The 26,435-nt window shown below is 37.6% G+C and overlaps 1 protein-coding gene across 1 annotated transcript in view; it reads left to right on the top strand.

The window, feature by feature from the left end:
• Nucleotides 1–26,221, top strand: part of OSBPL1A (oxysterol binding protein like 1A) — a 130,124-nt gene extending 103,903 nt beyond the window's left edge. The window contains 10 exon segments of the mRNA XM_058556906.1: nucleotides 12,567–12,701; nucleotides 13,733–13,830; nucleotides 14,689–14,871; nucleotides 16,561–16,668; nucleotides 17,383–17,472; nucleotides 17,711–17,837; nucleotides 20,210–20,326; nucleotides 20,928–21,051; nucleotides 22,343–22,433; nucleotides 24,976–26,221. Coding sequence (XP_058412889.1) covers nucleotides 12,567–12,701; nucleotides 13,733–13,830; nucleotides 14,689–14,871; nucleotides 16,561–16,668; nucleotides 17,383–17,472; nucleotides 17,711–17,837; nucleotides 20,210–20,326; nucleotides 20,928–21,051; nucleotides 22,343–22,433; nucleotides 24,976–25,078 — 1,176 coding nt within the window. The 3' untranslated portion in view covers nucleotides 25,079–26,221.
• The last annotated feature ends 214 nt before the right edge of the window (nucleotides 26,222–26,435 follow it).

Below are 26,435 nucleotides of genomic sequence, written 5' to 3'. Positions count from 1 at the left end.
GATAAGATGTGGAGCTTTACCAAATCTCTGATACATTATAAATTCTGACTTGAGAGACAGGGGACAGAAGAAGCAAGGTAGTTAAACAAAATTTAGCATCTCTACCACCTCACTTTAGTATCTTCTGAAATCAGAATATTCCAACACGGAGAGAAATGGCCAGAAGACCTCATTTTTAGTGTCGAATCTTTCCCTTACCTGAAAAAGGGAAAGTCATGGACGCCTCATGCAGATTAATAGTGCCTGACTAAAAGAGGCTTCATTGATACCAGTACTGTATTTCTAAACCTCCCTTCATTTGGTGCCCTGAAGATTTTTATACTTCAGGGCAAGAGTACTATCCTGTGATTCAGGATGATGTGAGGTATGTCTTTTTTTTTATTTTAAGTAGCAGAAGGGCGATTGTAAAGGGAGAAGTGGGACCAGAGGAACAGCATTATATCCAATGCAAGTACATTCTTAGGCCTCTCAGTTTTTAGGTAAGAATGCATATGGAGGTTGAGCATCTGAAAATCAATTCCATTAAAGTATCCCTGTCCACTTATTGGCTGGACTGTCTTAATGTACCTTGAATGAACACAGTGTGAAGACTGATTCAGTCCAGGGTTCCAGCTAGTGCTTTACTTTTCCTTCCACATTCCCATCTAGCTGATGTACAGCTTTTGGTTAAATGCTTCCAGCAAGAGGGTTCACACTGCCTCCCAACTCCGAAAATATTCAGCTACTAGACAGGAAAAATAGGAAAGAAATATCTTTTTTTTAATCTTTTTCTTCAAAGGTTTTTTTTTTTTTTTTTTTTTTTTGCTGAGGAAGATTCACCCTGAGCTAACATCTGTGCCAATCTTCCTCTATTTTTTTGGTATGTGGGCCATCAGCACAGCATGACCGCTAACAGAGTGGTGTAGGTCCACGACCAAGAACCAAACCTAGGCCACCAAAGTGGAGTGCACTAAACAACCACTAGGCCACCAGGGCTGGCCCTCCTCATAGTTTTTCTTGACTTTTTCTCCCTGTTTTAACCACTGGTTGCACCAAGGTGCCCATAATGTGGTTCACTTCACACACAAACACATGTCTCTTTCCTGCTCCATAGTTCCTTCATTTCTGGGTGTATGTCTTCCACTCATTCCCCTGTTGTGTTCCCCTTGGGCTGGTCTATGATTGCTGAGGAACAGTGGCATAACCAACTGTTAACTCAGCAAAAGGCAGGAGGGCAGCAGGCTTTTTTCAAACTTCTCATTCAGAGTGGCCCCAGGAGGACTGTCTTGTGAGGTCTTAGTGTGACTGTTTTGGGCATCATCAATGGTATTCAGATAGTAAGAACCTCTTATGCAGTGATAAACTAATAGATGGTAGACATCTTGTAGAGAGGGAGGGGACTGAGTAGCACAAGATGGGAAAGAGACTTTTGACCCCCTGAGGCCCTTGAATGTAAGAAGAATGAATTTTTACATCCTTGGTGGCTGTGGGAGGTAGAGATGTTATGGAGGAAGGAGCCAGTGCCAATGTCATCTTGCAGAAGGCACATCCAAGGAACAGAGCCAAGACTGCTGCTGGCCCTTGATTATTAGTGAAGAGCCTAGAAGCTCAGTTAGTGCTTGGGTTACCTAGGTGAGGACCCTGCCCACAGGCTGGCTACCTGGGCAAACGAGCGGAAAGACTTAGTCTAGGGCCTGAGACTCTATAACCCAGGTATTGAATATTTGCACATTTGGGCATTACAATGCTAGACTTTACATATATAAAATATTTTCCATTTTAGTTGGAGTCAAATTGGCCTTGCCTTCGGATTGTTTATATAGCGCTCAAGTGACGAAACAGCCTTCTCTCTTTTTTTTCTTCTCAGTTTGTCAGCTGATGAGAAATTGCAATTAAGAGTTTCTTCAGTTTCATCGTTGGTTGCTATTAATTTGCATGGATAAATTTAAACTTTGCTTTTAGCTGGGTCACAAGATAGAATTGCCTGGCATAAATATTTAATTTTTCCAGCTGACTGAAGCTCTCAGTGATAAAAGTATTCTAGCTAATGTTTCTTCCTGAAACTTGATCTTCATAATGTGCATTGTTGCTTTTCCTGTTATTGGAATATACACAGTACTAATTAGTTGTATACAATGCCTAGAGAATCCAATACCAAACTTCATTGTATTGGAAGTAAAAATGGTGTCTCTGAATTTCCAAGAGGGAACGAAATATAGTTTATGTCACTGAGTTTTTCATTACATATCCAGGGAACTGTAGATTTTAAGTTAAAATAATTGTAAGATTATTTAAAAATAATACAGACTAATAGAGGCAATAAAACTGCAAGCCCATTGCTATATTTTAAAATAGCATGATAAACTCTTCTGAGAGGTTGAGGTTATTTTTATGGCAGTCTGCAATTATGTGTATATGTTCTCTCAGGTCTTTTTTTTTCCTTTCCACTCCCTCTTTTATTTGGCCCAGATGTATGCCTCTTCATTTCCTTAATTGTTTACATTCTGAGTCACTAAAAGAAGTAGGAAGATGTTTAAATTATTCTAGGTTACAAAATTGGATTTAAAGAACCTTTTAGAATTTTAGGAGCTTTTCAAATGATTAAAAAATAATATACCCATTGAATTGATGATGTAACCGTGTCCTTCGCACCTTGGTCTCCAGAGTTTACACCACACTTGTTTTCATTGACTTGGTAACTCATATAAAGTCTACCCAACTCGTGTTGAGCAGCCAATGGCTAGTAGACACTTGACTGTCCCATCTTGCCTGTATATTTTCCCAGGGAGATATATGTGGAGAACTGCCAACGTACACAACATTGCTTTAGAGATGAAAGATTAAGTTCCTAGGCCAGGATCCCATCTGATCCACCATAATTAGGGAAGAGCTAAAATGCTGTGTCACCCTCAGCACATCTCTTATTCCCTTAGTGAGTGTTTTGTAGTGCTTCTGGTGTTTTTCAGAAAAAAAAATCCAGAATCAAACTTATAGGTAAAGTTCTTTATTCCTTTAATGAATAAATCCTTTAAATTCTTTTAAAATAAATCTCACCCTGCTGTTGTGCACAATAAAGTGAAATGTAGAAAACAGGAAGAGAGCTGAGCCAGAAACGGCATAGTTTGTGTCACATACCAGTCAAGGGATGGGGCTCATGTCGCCACCCTGTCGTCTTGGGATTAGATAGGACAGCCAGCCAGCCAGCAGTGAGAACCTCACCAGCAGGGACTATGGTGACCCCTCCTGGCTGGGGCTCCAGGAGGAGCAGGTTTTTTTCCCTCACTCCCTCACCTTTTAAGGCCAGAACTCATAAGGCATACTGCCATCTAAGTAGCTTCTCTACAGCTTGGCTGCCCAGTGACAGGGTGAAGTATCCCAACCTTTGAAGCCTCCTCGCCTCTATGCAACCTTGGAGGACCTGGAGCTCTGGCGTGTATTATTAATAATAATGATAATAGCTAAGATTTATTGCTTACTTAATATATGCCTGGCACTATTTTAAGTGTTTTATATGAATTAATTAATCTCATCTTTACAAGCCCTGTGAGGTTCTTAATGAAATCCCCACTTTGGGGAGAGGTGAGGGACTTACTCATGATGACATAAGCAATAGGTAGCAAGGAGCATTTGATCTCAGATCCCGTTATTATTTTTTCTTTTTTTAAAAATTCTGGTAAAATACACATAAAATTTACCATCTTAACCATTTTTAAGTGTACAGTTCATGGCTTATGTTGTGCTGCCATCACCACCACCCACCCTCAGAACTCTTTTCATTTTTCAGAAATGGCATTCTGTACCCATTAAAAACTAACTCCTGGGGGCCAGTCCAGTGGCTTAGCAGTTAAGTGCGCGCGCTCCACTGTGGCAGCCTGGGGTTCGGATCCCGGGCACGCACCGATGCACCGCTTGTCAAGCCATGCTGTGGCGGCGTCCCATATAAAGTAGAGGAAGATGGGCATGGATGTTAGCCCAGGGCCAGTCTTCCTCAGCAAAAAAAGGACTGGCAACAGATGTTAGCTCAGGGCTAACCTTCCTCACAAAAAAGAATAAAATAAAAAAAAATAAAAATAAAAAAACTCCCCACTCCCCTCTCCCCAGCCCCTGGCAACCACCATTCCACTTTCTGTTCAGAACTCATTTTTCAACCACAACTCTTTACTATCCCTAGAACTTAGGACTGGACAAATCTGAGCATATTTTTTGTTCTGCTTTTTCCATCATGCCACTTACACTTTGCTTTTCTCTTGTATATTTTATGATCAGCATAATGTAAGTGTGTATGTTGTAAGGTGGTTTAGTTTCTGTGGTGCAAGGTTATTAGTTTCCCCATCCTTTCCTTTAGCCAGAGTGAAAGTGTTAGGTTTTGAAATAATATCTCTTGTTTTACTTCTGATTAGAAGAGCAATGTCTGTTCATTTTAGGAAATTTGGAAAATACAGAAAAGCATAAGGAAGATAATTAATATTACCTATAATACCAACTCCTAGAGATAACAATTGTTAACTTTTTAGTGTTGTGACCTTCCAATATTTGTTTCTATGTCTATAAAACATATTTTACAAAATTAGAATTTTTTTTAACATATCGCTTTGTAACCTACTTTCTTACTTGACATTTTGCCACATAAACTATTGCACATCATTCAGCAAGAGGGTTTTGACTTTAAGGAGCTTGTATTCCAATGAAGGAGGGAGGAAAATATAGTACGTTGTGATAAATGTCCAAATAGGAATAAACTCAGTGGGCAGTGGGAAGACCTACGAGCCTATGGGACAGGGGCTCTTCTGTCCCTGAGGTGATGAGGATGCAGGTGGAGTACAAGATATTATCCCTCCCTTCAGGAATTGTATTACTGTATGGTTAGCAAGATAAACTGGTTAGCACCTATAACATAACAGCATGTAATATAATATAATGTATGATCAAATGCTAACTTGTGAGCAGGAGATTCTGGTACTCCAAGAGTTGGAAGAGGTGAGAAATCAGTGAGTGCTAGAATAGTTGAGGAGGAGAGACTTGAACTGGGCCTTGAGTTATGGTTAGGAAGTACAGGAGTTAAGTGAGCAGGGCATTCCAGATCCGGAGTGGCTGTAACAAGGTTTTTAATCCAGTGCATTTTAAAACAGTGCCTAGCACCTACCAGGTGCTCAAATTTTTTTTTTAAAGATATTTTGAAACAACATTATCTCTACATGCATATTCCATACTGCAAGATTGCTTTAGAAGAAATGAGGTTGGTTGTTTTGTTTTGGGGTATTTTTTGGGTATAATTGACAAAATTGTAAGATATTTAAAGTGTACATCAAGATGATTGGAGATATGTATACATTGTGAAAGGATTCCCCCCATCAAGTTAATTAACACATCCGTCATCACTTCACATGTTGATCTTTTTTTTTTTGGCAAGAACATTTAAGTTCTTTCAGCAAATTTCATTTATACAATACAGTGTTATCAACTGTACTCACCATGTTATACATTAGCTCCTCAGACCTTTTTCATCTTCTAACTGAAAGTTTGTACCATTTTACCAAACGCTCCCTATTTTCCCCACCCCTCAGCCCCTGGCAACCACCTTTCTACTCTATTTCTGTGAGTTTGACTGTTTTTTTAGATTCCACATGTAAGTGATACCATGCAGTATTTGTCTTCCTTTGTTGAGCTTGTTTCACTTAGCATAATGCCCTCCAGATTCATTCATATTGTCACAAATGGCAGAATCTGCTTTTTTTTTAAGACCAAGTAATATTCTATTGTATGTATGTGTATGTGACATTTTCTTGATCCATCCATCCATTAATGGACACTTAAGTTGTTTCCATACCTTGGCTATCGTGAATAAAACTGCAGTGAACACGAGAGTACAGATATCTCTTTGAGATAATGGTTTCATTTCCTTTGACTATATACCCAAAAGTGAGATTACTATATCATTTGGTAGTTCTATTTTTAATTTATTGAGAATCCTCTGTACTGTTTTCCATAGCGGCTGAACCAGTTTACATTCCCACTAATAGTGCACAAGGTGTTCCCTTTTCTCCACATCCTTGCCAGCATTTATCGCTTGTCTTTTTGGTAATAGCTATCCTAACAGGTGTGAGGTGATATCTCATTGTGGTTTTGATTTGCATTTCCCTGGTAATTAGTGACGTTGAGCATCATTTCATGTACCTCTGTATGTTGTCTTTGGGAAAATGTCTATTCAATTCCTCTGCCCGTTTTTTAATCAGATTGTTTTTCTGCTATTGAGTTGTATGAGTTCTTTATATTTTTTGGATATTAACCCTTTATCAGATATATGATTTGAAAATATTGCTTCCCATTCATTAGGCTGCCTTTTCATTTTGTTGATGGTTTCATTTGCTGTGCAGAAGCTTTTTGTTTGATGTAGTCCCACTTGTTTATTTTTACTGTAATTGCCTTTGCTTTTGGTCTCAAATCCAAAAAATCATCAAGACCAATGTCAAGAATCTTAACCACTGTGTTTTCTCCTAGGGGTTTTATGATTTCAGTTCTTATGTTAAAGTCTTTAAATCCATTTTCAGTTGATTTTTGTGTATGGTATAAGATAGGGGTCCAGTTTCTTTTCTTTTTTTTTTTTGTGAGGAAGATCAGCCCTGTGCTAACATCTGCCAATCCTCCTCCTTTTTTGCTGAAGAAGACTGCCCCTTGGCTAACATCCGTGCCCATCTTCCTCCACTTTATATGGGACTCCGCCACAGCATGGCTTGCCAAGTGATGCGTCGGTGCGCGCCTGGGATCCAAACTGGCGAACCCTGGGCCGCCACGGCGGAAGGCGCACACTTAACCACTTGCACCACAGGGTCGGCCCCCCGGTTTCATTCTTTTGCATGTGGCTGTCCAGTTTTCCTAGCACCATTTATTGAAGAAACTATCTTTTCCCCATTGTATATTATTCGCTCCTTTGTCAAAAATCAGTGGAGCATATATCCATGGGTTTATTTCTGTGCTCTTTATTCTATTTCATTCATCTATGTGTCTTCTTATGCCAATACTATATTGTTTTGACTACTATAGCTTTGTAATGTTGTTTGAAATCAGGGAGCATGATGCCTCCAGCTTTGTTCTTTTTTCTCCAGATTGCTTTAGCTACTCAGGGTCTTTTGTGGTTCCATACAAATTTTAGGATTGTTTTTTCTATTTCTGTGAAAAATGCCATTGATATTTTGATAGGGATTGCAATGAATCTGTAGATTGCTTTGGGTAGTATGGACATTTTAACAATGTTAATTTTTCCAGTTCGTGAGCACAGAATATCTTTCCACTTATTTGTGTCTTTTGCAATTTCTTTTGTTAATGTCTTATAGTTTTCAGTGTTTAGATCTTGCACCTCCTTGGTTAAATTTATTCATAGGTATTTTATTCTTTTTGATGCTATTGTAAATGGGATTGTTTTCTTAATTTCTCTTTCTGATAGTTTGTTGTTGGTGTATAGAAATGCAAGTGATTTTTATATATTGATTTTGTATCTTGCAGCTTTACTGAACTTAGTTCAAACAGTGTTTTGGTTTAGTCTTTAAGGTTTTCTATATATAATATAATGTCATCTGTAAATTAAGACATTTTACCTCTTTCTTTCCAATTTGGATGCCTTTTATTTCTTTTTCTTGCCTAACTAGTCTGGCGAGAACTTCCAGTACTGTGTTGAATAAAATTGGTCAGAGTGGGCAACTTTGTCTTTTCCTGATCTTAGAGGAAAAGCTTTCAACTTTTCACCATTAAGTATGTTAGCTATGGGCTTGTTATATATGGCTTTTGTTATGTTGAGATACATTCCCTCTATATGCAGTTTGGTGAGAGTTTTTATCGTGAAAAGATGTTAAATTTTGTCAAATGCTTTTTCTCCATCTGTTGAGATGATCATATGATTTTTATTTTTCATTTTGTTAATGTGGTGTATCACATTGATTGATTTGTGAGTGTTGAACTATCCTTGCATCCCTGTAATAAATCCCACTTGATTATGGTGTAAGATCCTTTTACTGTACTGTTGAATTTGGTTTGCTACTATTTTGTTGAGGATTTTTGCATCTATGGTCATCAGGGTTATTGGCCTATAATTTTCTTTTCTTGTGATGTCCTTGTCTGATTTTGGTATGAGGATAATGCTGGCCTAGTAAAATGAGTTTGGAAGTGTTTCTTCCTTTTCTGTTTTTTGGAGGATTTTGAGAAGGATAAGTATTAATTGTTCTTTATATGTCTGGCAGAATTCACCAGTGAAGCCACATCTGGTCTTAGAATTTTGTTTGTTGGGAGATTTTTGATTACTGCTTCAATCTCCTTACTAGTAATTGGTCTGTTCAGATTTTCTGCTTCTTCATGATTCAGTCTTCGTAGGTTGTATATTTCTAGGGATTTATCCATTTCTTCTAGGTTGTCCAATTTATTGGCATATAATTATTCATAGTAGTCTCTTATGATCCTTTGTATTTGTGTGGTATCAGTTGTAAAGTCTCCTCTTTAATTTATGATTTTATTTATTTGAGCCCTCTCTCTTTTTTTCTTGGTGAGTCTAGCTAAAGGTTTCTCTGATTTGTTTTTCTTTTCAGAAAACCACCTCTTAGTTTCATTGATCTTTTCTATTGTCTTTTTAGTCTCTATTTCATTTATTTCCACTCTGATCTTTGTTATTTTCCTTCCTTCTACTAACTTTGGGTTTAGTTTGTTCTTCTATTTTCTTGAGATGTCAAGTTAGGCTGTTTATTTGAGATCTTTCTTGTTTCTTAATGTCAGTGTTTGTTGCTGTGAACTTCCCTTTTAGAACTGCTTTTGCTGCATCCCATAAGTTTTGGTATGTTATATTTCCATTTTTGCTTATCTCAAGATATTTTTTGATTTTTCTTTTGATTTCTTCTTTGACTCATTGGTTGTTCAGTAGCATGTTGCTTAATCTCCACATATTGTGAATTTTCCAGTTTTCTTGTCCAGAATTTATGACTAATTTCATACCATTGTGGTTGGAAAAGATGCTTGATATGGTTTCAGTCTTCTTAAACTAAGACTTGTTTTGTGACCTAAATTATGATCTATCCTGGAGAATGTTCCATGTGCACTTGAGAAGCATGTGTGTTTTCTGCTACTGTGGGATGGGATGTTCTGTATATGACTGTTGGGTCTATCTGGTCTAATGTGTCCTTTAAGTCCAGCGTTTTCTTATTGATTTCCTGTCTAGGTGATCTGCCCATTGATGAAAGTAAGGTATTGAGGTCCCCTACTATTAATTTATTGCTGTCTACTTCTCCCTTCAGATTTGTTAGTATTTGCTTTATATATTTAGATGCTCCTGTGTTGGGTGCATAAATATTTATAATTGTTATCTTCTTGATGAGTTGATCCCTTTATCATTATATAATGACCTTCTTTGTGTCTCGTTACAGTCTTTGGCTTAAAGTCTGTTTTGTCTAATATAAGTATAACTACTCCTGCTTGCTTTGGTTTCCATTTGCTTGAAATATCTTTTTCCATTCCTTCACTTTCTTTCTTTCTTTCTTTCTTTCTCTCTTTCTCTCTTTCTCTCCCTCTCTCCCTCTCTCTCTCTCTCTCTCTCTCTCTCTCTCTATCTCTCCCCCTCCCTCCCTCCCTCCCTCCCTCCCTCCCTCCCTTCCTTCCTTTTTTTGTGAAGAAGGTCAGCCCTGAGCTAACATCCATGCCAATCCTCCTCTTTTTGCTGAGGAAGACCGGCCCTGAGCTAACATCTATTGCCAATCCTCCTCCTCTTTTTTTCCCCCTTTTTCTCCCCAAAGCCCCAGTAGATAGTTGTATGTCATAGTTGCACATCCTTCTAGTTGCTGTATTTGGGACACCGCCTCAGCATGCCTGGACAAGCAGTGCGTCGGTGCACGCCCGGGATCCAAACCCGGGCTACCAGTAGCGGAGCGCGTGCACTTAACTGCTAAGCCACGGGGCCAGCCCCCATCCCTTCACTTTCAATCTTTGTGTGTCCTTAAATCTGAAGTGAGTCTCTTATAGGCAGTATATAGTTGGGTCTTGTTTTTTTAATCCATTCAGCCACTCTGTGTCTTTTGATTAGAGAATTTAGTTCATATACATTTAAAGTAATTACTGATAGATATGGACTTACTGTTGGCATTTTTTAAGTTGTTTTCTGGTGTTTTATAATTCATCAGTTCCTTTGTTCCTCTCTTGCTTTCTTCCTTTGCAATTTATGATTTTCTCTAGTGGTGTGTTTGACACCTTTCTCTTTATGTATCTACTACAGGTTTTTGCTTCTTGCTTTTGTTTTATATGGCTTCTATAAAACATATTCCATTTATAACAGTCTATTTTAAGCCAGTAACAGCTTAACTTTGAACATGTACAAAAGCTCTACATTTTTATACTCCCCCCATTTTATGTTTTTGATGTCACAGTTTATATCTTTTTTCATTATGTATCCATTAACAAAGTATTGTTGTTACAGTCATTTTGAATACTTTTGTCTTTTATCTTCATACTGGAGTTATAAGTGATTTACCCACCACCATTAGAATTTTAGAGTATTCTTCAGTTAAATATTTGTGTAAGGAAGGAGTGAACATGACCAAATGAAGATTGGAAGTGGTGCCCCTCCCTTCGATGTTAAAAGATCTGACTCTCATGCAGTATTGGTGGGAGTATAAATTGGGAAAGCCTTTTTGGAAGACATTTAGCTTGGTAGTAGCTATAAAAATTTTAAATAAGCATACTTTTGACCCAGAAATTCCACTTAGAAAATCTCCTTTAAAGCTGTATTTACCCATGTTCTAAAAGATATATGATTAAATAGTTCATTGTATGTGTACATATAGACTTTTTTTTTAATTTAACAGACACATATAACACTTACTAATATGCCCAGAACTTGTCTAAGTGTTTTGCAAATATTAGTCTTATAACAATACTTTGTGGTAGATACTACTGTATGAGTGCCATGTTATTGATGAGGAAACTGGCAGAGTTTAACTTGGCCGTAGTCACACAGCTAGCAAATGAGAAAGCCAGCAGTGGAACACAGTGTGGTTCTGTGGGCTTATCATTACACTTTCCAGTGATTACAAAGAACTTGACAGACTCAGTGATGTACCTTACATGGGTGTGAGACCTCCACAGCACAGTAAAAGTGAAAAAAGCAAGTCATAGGTCAATACATAGAGTGGATCCCATGCGTTTAAAGATAATAATAAGAACATATATATGTATACACACGTGGTATAAATACACAGCAGTGTATCCCAAAATGCTGATGGTGCTTTGCCTGTGGAAAGAGGATCATTTTCATGTTTTTACTTGCATATTATTAAATTTTATACTGAGAGTTATATATTCCTCTATTAGTTTTTTTAATAAAGAAAAAACCAATGGAGATACTTTCAAGTAGAAGAAAGAGAGCCTGGGACATCTCAATTAAGACAGGTTTTGGTAGTTCCAGTTTTCTTGCCTTGGCCTCAATAGTGAATTTCTGGATTTAGTGAGATCTTAGAGTGTATATAGTTGAGGCTTCTTTTCTTTATCTCTTTATAGATTCCTATTCTCCCTTGTCTTCCCAGTGAGGCAGCAATAAACCTACCATTTCTTTTAATTAGATTGAGCTGCTATATGTCTGTCTGTGTTCTGCAATATTTTATGGTAATGAATGAGCTTATTTTGTTTAATGCACACCAGTTGTAGTTTTGTGAAGGTTACATTATTTTTAATTATGCATGTTGGTAAGAATGTGTATGTTAAGGGGGAAAAGTTAGAGCTAAGATAGGTGGCGTTCAACCTCGATGACACCTTGGAAATATTTACCTGACCATTGACTTTAGTTGATGGGCTTCATGGACCTGATTCCCAAGGGAAAGGTAAATAATGGTAGGTAGAAGACTGGGAAGATCATCAGAACGTTCCAGAGAATACAGAGATAAGTTTGTTACCTAATAAATTTTTTCAAGGACCTCATGGTACTGTTCCTTGCTGGCAGCATGTGATAAACAGAGTTAAAAGGTTGCAATTCAAGCCAGAGGCTCCTGCCCCATCATTAAATTATTTTTGGAAGCCTACTGTGATTGTGTCATTCTGGAAAACAGAATTTAAAACCTATTCTGTAAAATACACAATAGCTTTCTAATACTGTAGTCCACAATTTATAGTAGATTGGTGTGCTGAGAAAACCTTAATGTTGTCAGTTAAAAACAGTCTGAAATTTCTTTTGGAAAATTATTGACAAAAAAGGTATCTGTGGTTGATCATTAGCCCACTGTGAAGATTTTTGCTTTTTGTGTCCTCATCACCTTTATATCCCATTTCCTAATTCCGATCTAAGGCAAACTTAGTCATCATCTCATGCTCACCACTAGATTGTGAGCTCCTTGAAGCCAAGGAGAATATTTGGGTAGTCTTTGTATTTACTTGAAGGCCTAGAACAATGTACTTCATATTGTTAGGTGGCTCTGGAAAGATTTGTGAAATTGAATTGATAGTAGTTAAATTTCATGGGTTGCTATTTTCTGTTACTTCCTTTCCAGGAACCTGTTATCTGCACATAGCAACAGATAAGTTTGCTGTGTATGTTGGATATCACAGTTTCCAATTTTCTCGTTAAATAGGAACTGTCCAAGATCACGATGCCAGTTATATTTAATGAGCCTTTGAGCTTCCTACAGCGACTCACTGAATATATGGAGCATACATACCTCATCCACAAGGCCAGTTCATTTTCTGATCCTGTGGAACGGATGCAGGTATGTGTCAAGCAAGCACTGGAAGAGGTTTAAGTCTTAGAGACTTCTCTGCTACCACAACCCCCCACCCCAAACACACATACAGAGAATTAGTGTTAGATCCAATATGAGGTTGGGAGATGTATTAAAACTTAGTCAGTATGTTTGGAGTGTCCTCTGCATTCCTTCCCCCTGCCACCCTCTAGTCAGAGTGCCACCATATTGGAAAGACCGATGAGAATTGCAAGAGAAGCAGAAGATGGTCCATAATCAAACCTACATATTGCTGAGCTATTTCTGAGTCTTCATTTTAGAGAGTAGCATTGTGTTAGAGGGAAAAAATTCAACCTGTCTCCTTTCAGACTTTCTCAGAGTGTTTACAAGAAGGGATGAACACACACATACACACATAATATGTTTATGTTTATCTGTGTATATTTGAATATACACTATAGGTTAAAACAAAAGACAACAAGGAATTGCACTTTTTTATTTTCTTTTGAATAGAAAATGTTTATGTGATGTATTTGGATGGGCTAGATACAGGCGAAGTATAATAGATACATTGTTCTCCTTCAAACAAAGCAAGAGCATTCTAAATGGAATCTTTCTGTTTTTTCGTTTATATTAAATCAGCTTGTCCCAATCTCATTGGACTTGATACCGATTTTAGTTTTCTTTCTTCTCCCCGATCCTAAAAATGTTGTACTTTTTAGAAATTTTAAAGGAATTAAAAGTAATTTTGGGTTTGAGTTTTTTAAAAGTCCTTGAAAGAATTTGTAGCACTCTGAGTGTTATAAAAACCATGATTGAGAATGATACTATAGGAAGAAAGACTCAGAGTAATTTTCATTCTGAATATCCATGTTTGCATATTAAGTTGCTAGAGCCATATTAAAAATCCAAAGAGATAATTTAATAAATAGACCTATTTAAAAAGTAATAAATCCTCAAAATAATTTTGTAAATTACAGTTTTCAGCAAAATTTCAGTTCCTGAGAGACTGAGGAGCAAGCTAGGCTGATTGTAACTCCTAATGCTTTGTCCCCCAGTGTGTCGCTGCGTTTGCTGTATCTGCGGTTGCTTCTCAGTGGGAACGCACTGGAAAGCCTTTCAACCCACTTCTGGGAGAGACTTACGAATTAGTTCGGTAAGATATTTCGCTCTATTCCAGATTGTTAGTTGAATTTGCATGATTTATATAGCTTTCAAAATGAAGAGGAAAAGCATACATATTTTGAGTATCATCAACAACAATTTTCTATAACTGGAGCAAGTTAACATATTTGATGTTTGTTTCTATAACACTTATTTTAGAGACTGTCAAAAATATTGAAACATACATAAAAATGTATCATTATAAAAAGTAATTACGAGGATTTTAGTGTTCCTAATCATATGGGATTAATGATCGTCCCTTTTTCCTTATGTAGGTCATAAGACATGATTGGGACTTTTTTATAACCATATGAAATATATTAGCATAAATTTATACTGTTGGCGTAAAGGCAGTGGATGCATCTACAAGTGCAGTTCTGTTTGCCTGTTATAGCCTGCTTCTTGTTTACACACAATTGGGGAATTCATGCAGCTTTATTTTTTCTGAATCTTCCTCTTCTTCTCTGCACAAGTTTTGATCATATTTATTCCGTAGATGTTTGGAAGTGGACTCATTAGATTCCTCTATCTTAATACAAATGGAATGATAAGTTTTAAATTTACGTGGCTAATGTTATGAATTTGTGCAAATCACCCAAATTCATGTGAGTGTTCTTTATTGTAATGTTCAAGTAGCTAGAATTATAATAACATTGGATTTAGTAGTTTGGGTTGCATTTGTACAGTTTCTCATATGTTGAGTTCTTTTATCAGGATGATAAAGAATTATTTACTTCGTCAAACCTGTTTCTTTAATACTTTAACATTGCTTGTTGACTGAAATGATAATAATGTACACATTCCGTGATGAGTTAATTACAACGTCACTTTTTTTTTTTTTAATCTGAAGAGATGACCTTGGTTTCAGACTCATCTCGGAGCAGGTCAGCCATCATCCACCAATTAGTGCATTTCATGCTGAAGGATTAAACAATGATTTCATCTTTCATGGCTCAATCTATCCCAAATTGAAGTTTTGGGGGAAGAGTGTAGAGGCAGAACCCAAGGGAACCATCACCTTGGAGCTCCTTGAGTAAGTTGGAATCCAGCCATTAAACTCTTTTCATGTATGCCTCCTCATAAGTATATACACTTTCACACAGACCTGACCTTGCTGTGCAAAAGCTGGAGAAAAAGAAACAGCATTTATAAAGCGTAAATTATCTATCTCCATGTAAAAGACTTTGAGAAACACGGCAATCACCATTGTTAATCAATCTGGGTATGTATAAAAAGTTTAACTTGATGTTTGACTGTAGCATTTGGCTCTATTTTAAGATAGAATAGAGTTAATCACTCCATGACAGTTCGTATGAAACAGGTTTTCTGTATATCATGGTGCTAATGTTTTGTTAATCTTTCAAATGAATTCACTTTGAGAAATATTGAAACAACAATTATGTGGCACATCTTAGACCTTAGGTAAGTTAGAAGTTCTCTTCTTTGGCAATAGGAAAAAGATTAGCTTTACATTCAAAGGCAGTTCCAGTTCCAATTAAGATAGAGTAAGCACACTCTAGCCAATCTTTTCCATGGATTTCAACTAAAGACCCTGGACAGAAGACAGAAAGCAATAATCTGAGGACTTTGAAAAGTAAATAATCGCAGGCAGATTGGGGAGAGAAATAGAAACCTGAAGACCAATATGGCAGTGAGTTTCCTGGTTTTATTCTCCCCCCCGACCCTTCCGCCCCAATATCTCCATGCTTAGAGTCAGAGCAGCCCAAATCCCAGAACTGGGCAGTGGAGGCAGACAGAAAAAGTTCCAAGAGAAACCCCCTCTTTCTGGTTAGTGGACATGGAAAGATACCCTTTCAGGATGTAGAGAGTGGGGGATATTCTGTTTGTTTTTCTCTCCTAGCCTTGCCCCAAAGCCAGCTCTAGGACCCACAGCTACATACCTTTAGTGGTGGTGGCCACAGCAGTCACACCAGTACCTAAAACTCAGAAAAAGTCTTTCTCTGGACAGAGGAACTGGATAAAGAGGTCTCTGTGGTCCAAAGAGTATGAGGAGAATCCTTGTTACTTTTTTTCTCTTTCTTTTCTCTCACCTCTTTGCCCCAGTTGTGGGAAGTGCAAGATAGAGCAGAGGCTAAAACCTCTTTGCCCCAGTTGTGGGAAGTGCAAGACAGAGCAGAGGCTAAAACCTCAGCTTGCTGGTCAGCAGACCAGAGGAAAGATCCCTCTAGTCCCTGCGAGTTTGGGGAAAACCATAGAGGGGAGAGAGCGCAAGAAAGGGATCCCATAAAGCTGTGTATGAGATTCTAAGCTCATCCTTATGCTCAAGCATTGAAATGACCTGAATTGTTTTTCCTTTGGTGAGCTGGAGGGCACTTGTCTGGAAAGTGCTAGATAGGCCTTCATTTTTATTCTCTACCTCTAATTTATTTTATTTTTTCTATGTTTTCACCTAACTTCTGAATGCTTCAGATGATTGTATACATAGTTTATTAGATGATTAATCTAATAATCTGAAGTGTAGGGTTGAAGTTGTAGTATAGAGTGGAAGTATAGAGTTTTTTCCTTAACTTTTTGCATCCTTTTAAGAAAATAAGAGTAGTCAGGTTACACTTATTTTACTGTGAATTGACACCGATTAGAGCTTAGTTATCTCTAGCGGTCTGATTTGTTATCCTGAGTAGTGGCATTTGAGGCACATTTTAAACAAAATAACACTTCTCACCTATTTTTCTGGGTTTTGGTTTGAATTTTTGTTTTTTAGACACAATGAAGCATATACATGGACAAATCCTACCTGCTGTGTACATAATATCATTGTGGGAAAACTCTGGATTGAGCAGTATGGCAATGTGGAAATCACAAACCATAAGTAAGACACTTAGAGTACTTGTCTATCCCTTCAGTTGTCATCAAACAGTTCTAATTGGACTTCATTTTTTAAAAAAGCTCTGAGCCTGATGATAATGTAAGAACCAGGCAATAGAACTCTTGAGTAAGTAAAAGCCCATCCATTTAATGAATGGAATTCATTCAAGTTTCTGACTGGGGAAGACTGGGTGAACTCTGAGCTTCTACCGCCTCTGTGACTCTTAATTCCAACCTCAGCTCCTTTTGCTTATATTGTGTAGTTTGTATTATTCACACAGAGGGGTGTGATGGGGTGGGAGGAATAGATGGAGTAGGTTCAAATCCTACTTTGTGACCTTAGGCAAGTGTCTTAGTCAGCCTGTGTGTCTCTTCTTATAAAGGCACTAATCCCACTCATGAGGGCTTCACCCTCATGATGTTATTACCTCTAAATACCATCATATTAGGGATTAGGGCTTCAACACATGAATTTGGGGGGACATAAACATTCATTCCATAGCAGCAAGTCACTTATTCTTTATGAATCTTGCTTCCCTTTTCTTTATGGTGGGTCCAGTACAAATTAAGGATGAATTTTGATAACTTCTGTATGGAGCCTGGCATGTACTAGAAAATTAGTAAACAGCAGCTGCTGTTAAAAAGGTTGTCATCGTCATTATTCTCTACTGCTTCTTCTGTATTGAATGATAATCTGAGCGTAATATTTTCTTCCTAGGACTGGGGACAAATGTGTGTTGAATTTTAAGCCATGCGGCCTTTTTGGTAAGGAGTTACACAAAGTTGAAGGCTACATTCAAGATAAAAGGTAAAGTTTGCATTTAAATGTTGTATAGCATAGATGTCGTTCACGAAATAAAATGTCAGTATTAAAATCTGCTACCATAACCTAGGAAACAAGCATGCTAATAAGTTGAAAAATCTTTCTTCTACAAGGAAATATCTATTTCTTTAAAGAATCTGATTCATAAGGATCTTTATAATAATATTTGATTGCAGCAAAACACTGGTTTAATTGTTGGCTAAACATCAATTTCTCTTGACAGCAAAAAGAAGCTCTGTGCCCTCTATGGGAAGTGGACTGAATGTTTATATAGTGTTGACCCCGCCACTTTTGATGCTTACAAAAAAAATGATAAGAAAAATACTGAAGAGAAGAAGAACAGCAAACAGGTGAACATCCTGTAAGGTGGTATGGAAAGAATCATTGGACTCTTAAATTTGTACCAGTCCTTTTGGAGGTGGCCTTTTATTGGGTCACAGTTTGACCTTTTTTTCCTTGTTGCTAATGCATGTAATTTTTCTCCTTGAATGTTTTTAGTGAACAGATAATCTGCCTTAATAGTGAGTGTCTGACATAATCTTACATAGAATATGGGTGTGTGCCATTTTTGTTACTGTGTGCAGTTACACATGGGGCTCTGAATTCACATAGCTTTGGAAAGTCGGAGTTCATCTTAGTGAGACAAATTTTCTTTTCCTCTTGTCTGTTTATTGCATTAGAAGTTGAGATCATTTAAATATTAAAAATTCATCCAAAATTATCACCTACGTTTTCATGCTTATTAGCAGTTTTGTTGCCCTCTTTCTTATCACTAAATCACTGAAGTTGAGACCCCATAGTTAAGGGAGTCATTCCTGGGCTGCTGTCCTTCTCTTATTAAGCTGTCTTCCTCATCGGACAGTTACTGTCCTGATGGAATCTCCCATATGTGAGGTACATAGCTTCCTGCTGCAGGGCCCCATGGAGGCTCTAATGTTCAACAGACTCCTGTCCCTTTCCTCCAGGCAGAAGAGCTGAGAGCTGAAGAAAGATTGCACCTGTTTGGACAGGAAGTATTTGAGAACTGATTACTTTCCAGTAACTGGCGTCATAGTTAAGAGCACAAACTGGGTTAGAATCCTGTCTCCACTGTTCATGAGTGGTACCATCATAGGCAGATTTCACACCTTCCCTTTGCCCCAGTGCCTTCATTTCTAAAATGGAGATAATAATAGTACCTACTTGAAAAATGAGTTAACAAATGCAAAGGGCTCAGAATAGTATCTGCTCATAGTAAAGATTAATTCAGTCCTTTCTGCTCCAAGCACATCTGAGGACTGGTGACCTAAGCATCATCTGAGAGTTTGCAGGCTCCCAGGTTCACCTCAGACCTACTGAATCACAGTCTCTAGGGCTTTTTGGGCAATTCTTACGCATTCGAAAGTTTAAGAAGCTCTAGTCTTCCTCAAAAACATGACTTTCTTTGTAAATTGAGTTAACCATGGTCCTCGGGTGAGAAGTGTTTTATTAAATGACCAGAGCATACTGCTTTCCTGTGGCTTTGGCTCTTTTCTTTCTTTTTATTTCCCTTCATCTCACTGTGCACAATTCTGCTTTCCTCCTCACATCCCATATTTCCCACCTGCTTTTCCTTCATTCTGGGAGGTGCCCTGACACTTCACTGCAGCTGTTATGAGACTGATGGGGCTGGAGAAGGAAATGTTCCAGGATCCTGGGAGCCCTGACACAAACTCCTGGGCAGCGGCTCCAGCTAATATGAGGCCATCTGGCAGAGACAGCCTCACCAACACATGTGTTGCCCATCCTCCTTTTACGGAGGGGAGGAGGAAGCAAAGAAATTCCAGAAAATATCCCTCATGTCCCATAAATCCCCAGTCAATCTTTGTAGAAAAGTGCCTTTGCTCCTTGGAGAGAGAAATTATTTGCACACATTCACTCCTTGTCTCGTCTTTCTCCTCCCAGTGTGTATCTGGCTACCAGAGATTTCTGGTGTTCCTGAGCATACTCAAATGCCATGGGAAGTTTGTTATCACCTCCTTGCTGCTGTTCTTTAAACTGTATATTTACTGAAAGTGTCTCACCCAGTAGTTCTAGATTTGGTAGCTGTGTAACATTGGGAATATTACTTAACCTTCCAAAGGCTTAAATTCTTTATATATAAAACTGTGGTAATAATATATTTTCATAGGTTTATTATGTAAGGATTAAATGTTTGGAGAGCTCCTAGCATAGCTCTACCTATGGGGGATAGCCAAAGGAAATGTTAGTTTTGTTTTGTTTTAACCTAACATCTTTTTAAATTCCCTTTTTATCAAATGCTTTCAGGATCTTTACTGGTTTTGTATCATTGATAAATTTAGTTAACTGACTCAAGGATTTAACCTTTTCTTGTTCTGAGAATATTCCAGGAAATACTCAAATGAGTTATTCTGTCTTAAAAAAAAAAGCTTTAAAAACATTAAAACACTGTAGTAAAGAGTGAGTGAAGATGATGATGATAATGCCTGAATGCAAATAACACTAAGTGATCCAACACACAAAGCTCATGAGACTCATAGCACTTATTCAGTCATTCAACAAGTATTTACCAACTCCCTACACTGCGTTAAAAAGTAAGGATATAGGAATGAGAGAGTCATGGTGCCCCAGCCCTCATGCAGTTTACATTCTAGTGGTGTACAATAAATGGTGGTTATTTTATAATTTGTAAGTATATTCTTTTTAAAACATTTTAATTTTGTTCATCTGTTGGTTCTCCTAGATGAGCACTTCTGAGGAGTCAGATGAAATGCCAGTGCCAGATTCTGAAAGTGTATTTGTGATCCCTGGAAGTGTTCTCCTATGGCGAATAGCCCCACGGCCTCCAAACTCTGCCCAGGTGAGGCTAGGCTATCTGAGTGTGGCCTCACTGTTCATATTCAGCTGTGATGGTGCTCTCTTCCCGGCACATGCAGGGCAGAACGGAGAAGAGGGCAAGTTGTCATCAGAATGCTCCTCAGTTGTCCCTCTGCTGGCTTCTCACCCTGAGACTCAGTTCATTCATTTTGTCCATCCCTTTTGGTGTCTGGCTGGAGAAGATACATTGGAATAGGATCTTTGGGGGCTTCTTTAATAAGTACTTAGGGATAAGACTGGCTCTCATTAAATACAGGTGATGTAACCTGTTCAGTGTAAGCCGTCAGATCCAGCAAGTAATTATTTTAATAAAGAAAAGAGAAAAAATGTTGATTTTGCTTATAGTGCTACTTCAAGTTGACAGTGATAGAGGATATTTATTGTGAGGCCTGCTTTGAGATACCCATAGGTGGTGCAGACGTCAGTGTAAACCTTTAGATACGTGGTCTGAGAAAGGCTGATCATCCTTACCACAAAAGAGAGGAGGGGGCTCGTTGTCAAATCAAACCTATTCTACCTTCAGGGGTTTTCATTTTGCGTTATGCCTTGGTATCTATTAATTTGAAGGTTTTGCTTCTTTTTAGATGTATAATTTTACTACCTTTGCAATGGTTTTGAATGAAGTAGACAAGGAAATGGAGAGTGTGATTCCTAAGACAGACTGCAGGTTACGGCCTGACATCAGAGCCATGGAAAATGGAGAAATAGGTAACCAGCATCTGACGGTGCTACCAGTGAAGATTGATTTCTTTGGGGATGATGGTTTGTTTTATTCCTGATGATAGTTAGTGTAGTCTCTCTTAGAGATTTTTGAATTAAAATTCAATTTAAATTCAGTAACTTTTGTTTTAAATTTGGAAATCTGAGGTAGACTTTTTTAGCTCTTATTTATTGTTTCAATGATACTCCCTGATAATTTCACACATCGCTTAATGACAAGAATACGTTCTGTGAAGTGCAATTTTGTCATTGTGTGAACATCATAGAGTATACTTACACAAACCTTGATGGTATAGCCTACTACACACCTAGACTATATGGTGCTTATGTTATGGGACCACTGTCATATATGCGGTCCATTGTTGATTAAAACATTATGTGGCGCATGACTGTAGACTACATGTGGCCAGAGGCATGTCTTAAATGTCGGGGGAATTTGAGAAAATAATAGCATCTTTATCAACTTTAAACTATATTCTGCCTAATTATTTCACTACATATTTCAGGATTTATATATCACCTTGTGAGCCTCAAAGAAGAGTTTGGCATTCCCTTGGTTAATTATAACATTTTTATCTGGTGGTGTTCAATTTCTTCTAATTCAGTAGTTCTCAAAACGGGGCCAGTTTTTTACCCTAGGGGACATGTGGCAGTGTCTGGAGACTTTGGCTGTCACATCTGGGGAACTGCTACTGGCATCTAGTGGGTAGAGGCCTGGGATATGGCTACATGTCTTACAATGCACAGGACGTCCCCCTACAAAGAATCATTGGGTCCAGTATGTCAGTAGTGCCAAGGTTGAGAAGCCCTCTTCTAACTAAATTCTCTCATGCTCTCTTTGAATTTTCAGTGAGACAGTGCAACAGTATTTTGGAAAATTGTTTGAATTTCTTATGAATGAAAACTGAAGGTGCTCTGTGAGGTCTCACTAAGAATTTAGAAAAATTACGTACTTATTCAGTTTTTCCACCCAAGTTTTCATTGAAGCATTTTAACATAATTTTTTTGGCGTTAAGAATAAAGTTCCTTTTGGTAAAGGCAGAGGTTGTTAGGGGCATAGGCTTTAGAAACAAATGACTGAGTTTCGAATGCCAGCTCTGCCTCTTACTAGCTTGGGTATGTGTTAAAATTTTAACGTGGTGTTTGACTGGGGAGTTTGTGTTTTAATAAAATGGACATCACAGTAATACATATAGATGGTGCTTCTCTATAAAGTTATTGTGCTTAGTACTTCTCTACTTGTAGAATAACTGTTTTTTTATTGATATTCTTATTTTAGATAAAGCTAGTGAAGAAAAAAAACGACTTGAGGAAAAACAAAGAGCAGCCCGCAAAAACAGGTCCAAGTCGGAAGAGGACTGGAGGACGAGGTGCGTGGCTTTTCAGAGCGCATGGCTGAGCCCTCAGGCAGGCTGCTGTGTGTGGGCGAGGCGGGCTATCAGACACGGGGAACTGCAGAGCAAGGCCTAACAGAAGCCCTGCAGAGTTGTTCCTAGGCCTGAGAGAAAAATTATTTCCATTGACCAAGTATTCTGAAAGAATTGCATGTGTGAGAAAGAGAAGGGACTATTTGGAAAGTAAGGTTAAAATATTCCCACACAGTTATCACAGGTAAATATCAATTAAGCAAACCTTCTTCCTTATCTGGCAAAACCCTGTCCTTTCCATATATAACAGGGGAAGTGAAATACAAAATTACAAGTTTTGGCATGGAAATAGGTTCAGAGCCATTTGCATATATTTTATCATGTATTAAGGATATTTAGACAATGCCTTTACTCTTCCAGACACAAAGGATTTGACATGTAATGGAAATATGATTTATATAAGGTAACATCTTGGATTCCATTCAGAAGTAGAAAGTGGGCAATCAAATTTCTGTTTTGAAAGTTTGTTTTTTTTTTTAGGAATCAAGAGTTACTTAGTTGTCACTTTACTGAGTAATAGAATCACTTATAAATAGGAATAGAATAAAAATATTTTCTACCTTTGTTATCATATAACAGAAACCATTGTCCCATAGTCCAAAGTTATTAAATAAATTTTAGAGCCAATATGGGCATAATTTTGCAAACATTTCAGCAGATATTTGGTAGCCCTTTTGCATCGTAGAGAAAGATAATTATTAGAACTAGAAATGACCTTAGATATCATCTAGTCCAGTGGTTTGGGGACTTTTTTTGTTAGCATCAAAATCTTTTTTGCCAATAAATGCATAAAGAGTCTGCAAATATAGAACACATTGGAACAGAGCTGCTCTGGTTGGACGAGGACTGAGGGGCAAGGCCTTGGCACCCCTCACCTTCCCCCACCCTGCACATACCCCGGGCCCTAGAACTCGTTGGAATGCAGTTTGAAAACCACTGGTCTAGAAATCCCTTCATTGTACCAGAGGAAACCAAACGCTGGTGTATGTCACTGAGGGGACTTGTCAAGGGCACACAACTAGTAAGCTGCAGACCTGTGATTAGACCCTGCACCTTCAGTAATCCAGACAAAGCCACATTGCTTTACTGTGTGGATCCCTTTTGAAAATTTGATACATTTTATCATTATTTCTAGTTTCTTTTGCAGAAAACCCCACTTGTACTGTATTTCTTTTTTTTTTTTAAGATTTTATTTATTTATTTTTCCCCCCAAAGCCTCAGTAGATAGTTGTATGTCATAGCTGCACAGCCTTCTAGTTGCTGCATGTGGGACGCGGCCTCAGCATGGCTGGAGAAGCGATGCGTTTGGTTTGGTTACTAAAGTCTGAATAACATATATCTTGATCATTTGAAGTAGACTTTTAAATTTCCTAATTAGGGAAAAGTCCCAAAAGCTAAAGAATTTTTATAATAATATTAAAGAAAATTTGGTCTGATGGGCATTTACTGTATGATCCCTCAAGGAATTAGCCTAATCTGAAGCTTTTTTTTTCTCTTAGGGTTTTTAGTGCTGCTGTAGTGATAATAAGAACATTTGAAACTTATCAAATAAATCTAATCTCACTCTGTTAAATATTTTTAGAAGCAATTTATTTGGAAAGAATGGCAAAGACATGTGAAGCTATTTTCATGAATGTTACTCTGAAAACAGTCATTTAAAAAATGTTGCACCAATTTGATTGTGAACCTTTTGAACAAGTGATTTTGCATTTCCATTACCTAAAGAAAGCCGGGACTGTGGGAAATGGGGTGACATGATTTTTAAAGGGCAAGAAAATGATTAGGGCAACTCTTTCTAGGATTAGATAAGACAGATTAGGATGTTAAAAGCTAGATGCAACCTAAGAATCCATATTGGCTTGGAGAAAATTGAGGCCCAGGAAGATCTGGACTAGATTAATTTCAGTGGATTATGTATAACATAGTATATTTGAAAAATCATGGTCTTTAAAATCAAACTGAAGTTTGATATCAGTTAGTAGCTGGGGCAAGTTATTTAACTTCTCTGATATTCAGCTCCTCATTTGTAAAACAGAGCATTATGAGTTTGAGGGGCATTTGCTCCGAATCAGGCACTTTACATATTACTGTAGATATGTTGTAAAAGTTAATTTCCTTATCCTAATTCCTCATTCCTAATTGCTTAAAAGAATACCGTGTAGTGGAATATAAGGAATGGGGCTAGAGAATGAACAATTGGACAAATATATTGGTTCTCACAACCCTACTATACAGAAGATCCTGCTTTTGTTAAGTACTATTGCTAAATGCTTTGGAAAGTTGCATGGTATCACTACACCTTTTGGAATATTACTCTACATACATGCTCTCTAAAAACACCACCACTTCTTCAGTCTCTTTGGAAATCCTCAACTCACAGAATGAAGTGAACTGCTTCACTAGGGAAGCACTACAAGCTGGTGAAGCAGCACATACCCTGTGATTTCAGTTTCCCCCGTAAATCTTATGCTTTCTCTTTAAACAGGTGGTTCCGTCAAGGTCCTAATCCCTACAGTGGAGCACAGGACTGGCTTTACTCCGGCAGCTACTGGGACAGAAACTACTTCAATTTGCCTGACATTTATTAAAATGCAGACACGTCAGGGTGTTTGGCTAATCTACAAATAAGTCTTAAACCTATGTTTTTTAATTTTTTTCCTTGGTTTCTACTCATCTTTTAAAAAAAAGAAGAAACCAAACCCACTCATGAGAGAACTTGCATTTCACTCAACAAAAGTAGGGCATAAGGTGATATTGGTGATGAAAGTCTTAGGAAAAATGGGTAATTTTGCTATCCAAACATACTTATTTGGAATACTATTTTATATAGCGGTAAGAGAAACTGCTGGAGAATATGCTTTTTTTGGTTGCTGTTGCCATATTCACTGAAGGTTTATACCTAAATGTAACTTTGGCAAATGTAACTTTGGCTTTATGGAATTATAAAGTAATCCCAAAAGAAGTTATTTTGAATATTTTTATGCTGTATGCTTGAATGTTTTAGATGTAACTTTGAAATGTTTAGAATTCTCCTATCCAATGTTTATGTGCTCAAATACAGAGAAGGTCTGTCATTTTGTAGAAACTACATTGAAAAGATGGCTTTTCATCATACTATTCCTGTCAATTTTACCCCCTCCCACCTTCAAAAAGAAAAAAATGTCTGAATATTCAGAAAGAATAGGTACTCCTGATTAGAAAATTCTGAAGAATTAAACTGGAAAAGTTATTTGATTTGCTTATTTTAGTGCTCTGAATTTACTTTTACAATTTTCTATAATCAATGTCATTAGAATTAAAAGGTGTTTGAAGATATGTATAAAATCTAGCAATTCACAAAAATGAAATATAGATTTTAATCACCATCATTACATAATGACAAACCTTTTTAAATGCTTCAACTTCCAGTGGCAAATGCCACCAAAGAAATTAAGTTGCACTCATGTATTATAAGTATCAAACTATATAAAAGGAAGTCTTGTGCCTTTCAAGTTTGCAAGGCACCTGTGTACTTAAAATATGTATGGAGACCTACTGTACAGTAGCTTTGCCCCTTTAATTGGGGTACATTAATCTTATGGTATTTATCCACCCAACAACTCCAGACTGAGATATTGCTGCAAGGGGCCTTAGGTAGCTACCAGTAAATTATTTTAATTGCTGTCTTGAAGTTAACAAGTGTTATAATGAAATAATCTACCTGATGCTAAATAAAGCCTTTCGAATGTTCAAAAAAAGTGTGGTTTCTTTTAAACTTTCAAATATACTAGTGTTCCCACTTAATGCTATCCTAAATTATTAAGACTGTCCTTACAAAGAAGTCCTCGTGGTGCCGCAGTCCCCAGGGCCAAAGATAATCTGCCACCTAGCATGCACGGTGCTAAGTAGGCAGTTAGCACTCAGTATTCTCTAGGTAAGTACAGTATGATAGTGAGGTGCTACTGT

Source organism: Diceros bicornis, chromosome 16, assembly GCF_020826845.1.
Source record: "Diceros bicornis minor isolate mBicDic1 chromosome 16, mDicBic1.mat.cur, whole genome shotgun sequence".
NCBI classification, from domain to species: domain Eukaryota; kingdom Metazoa; phylum Chordata; class Mammalia; order Perissodactyla; family Rhinocerotidae; genus Diceros; species Diceros bicornis.
The sequence above is the reverse complement of the archived record's forward strand: the minus strand, read 5'-3'. Positions and strand labels throughout refer to the sequence as shown.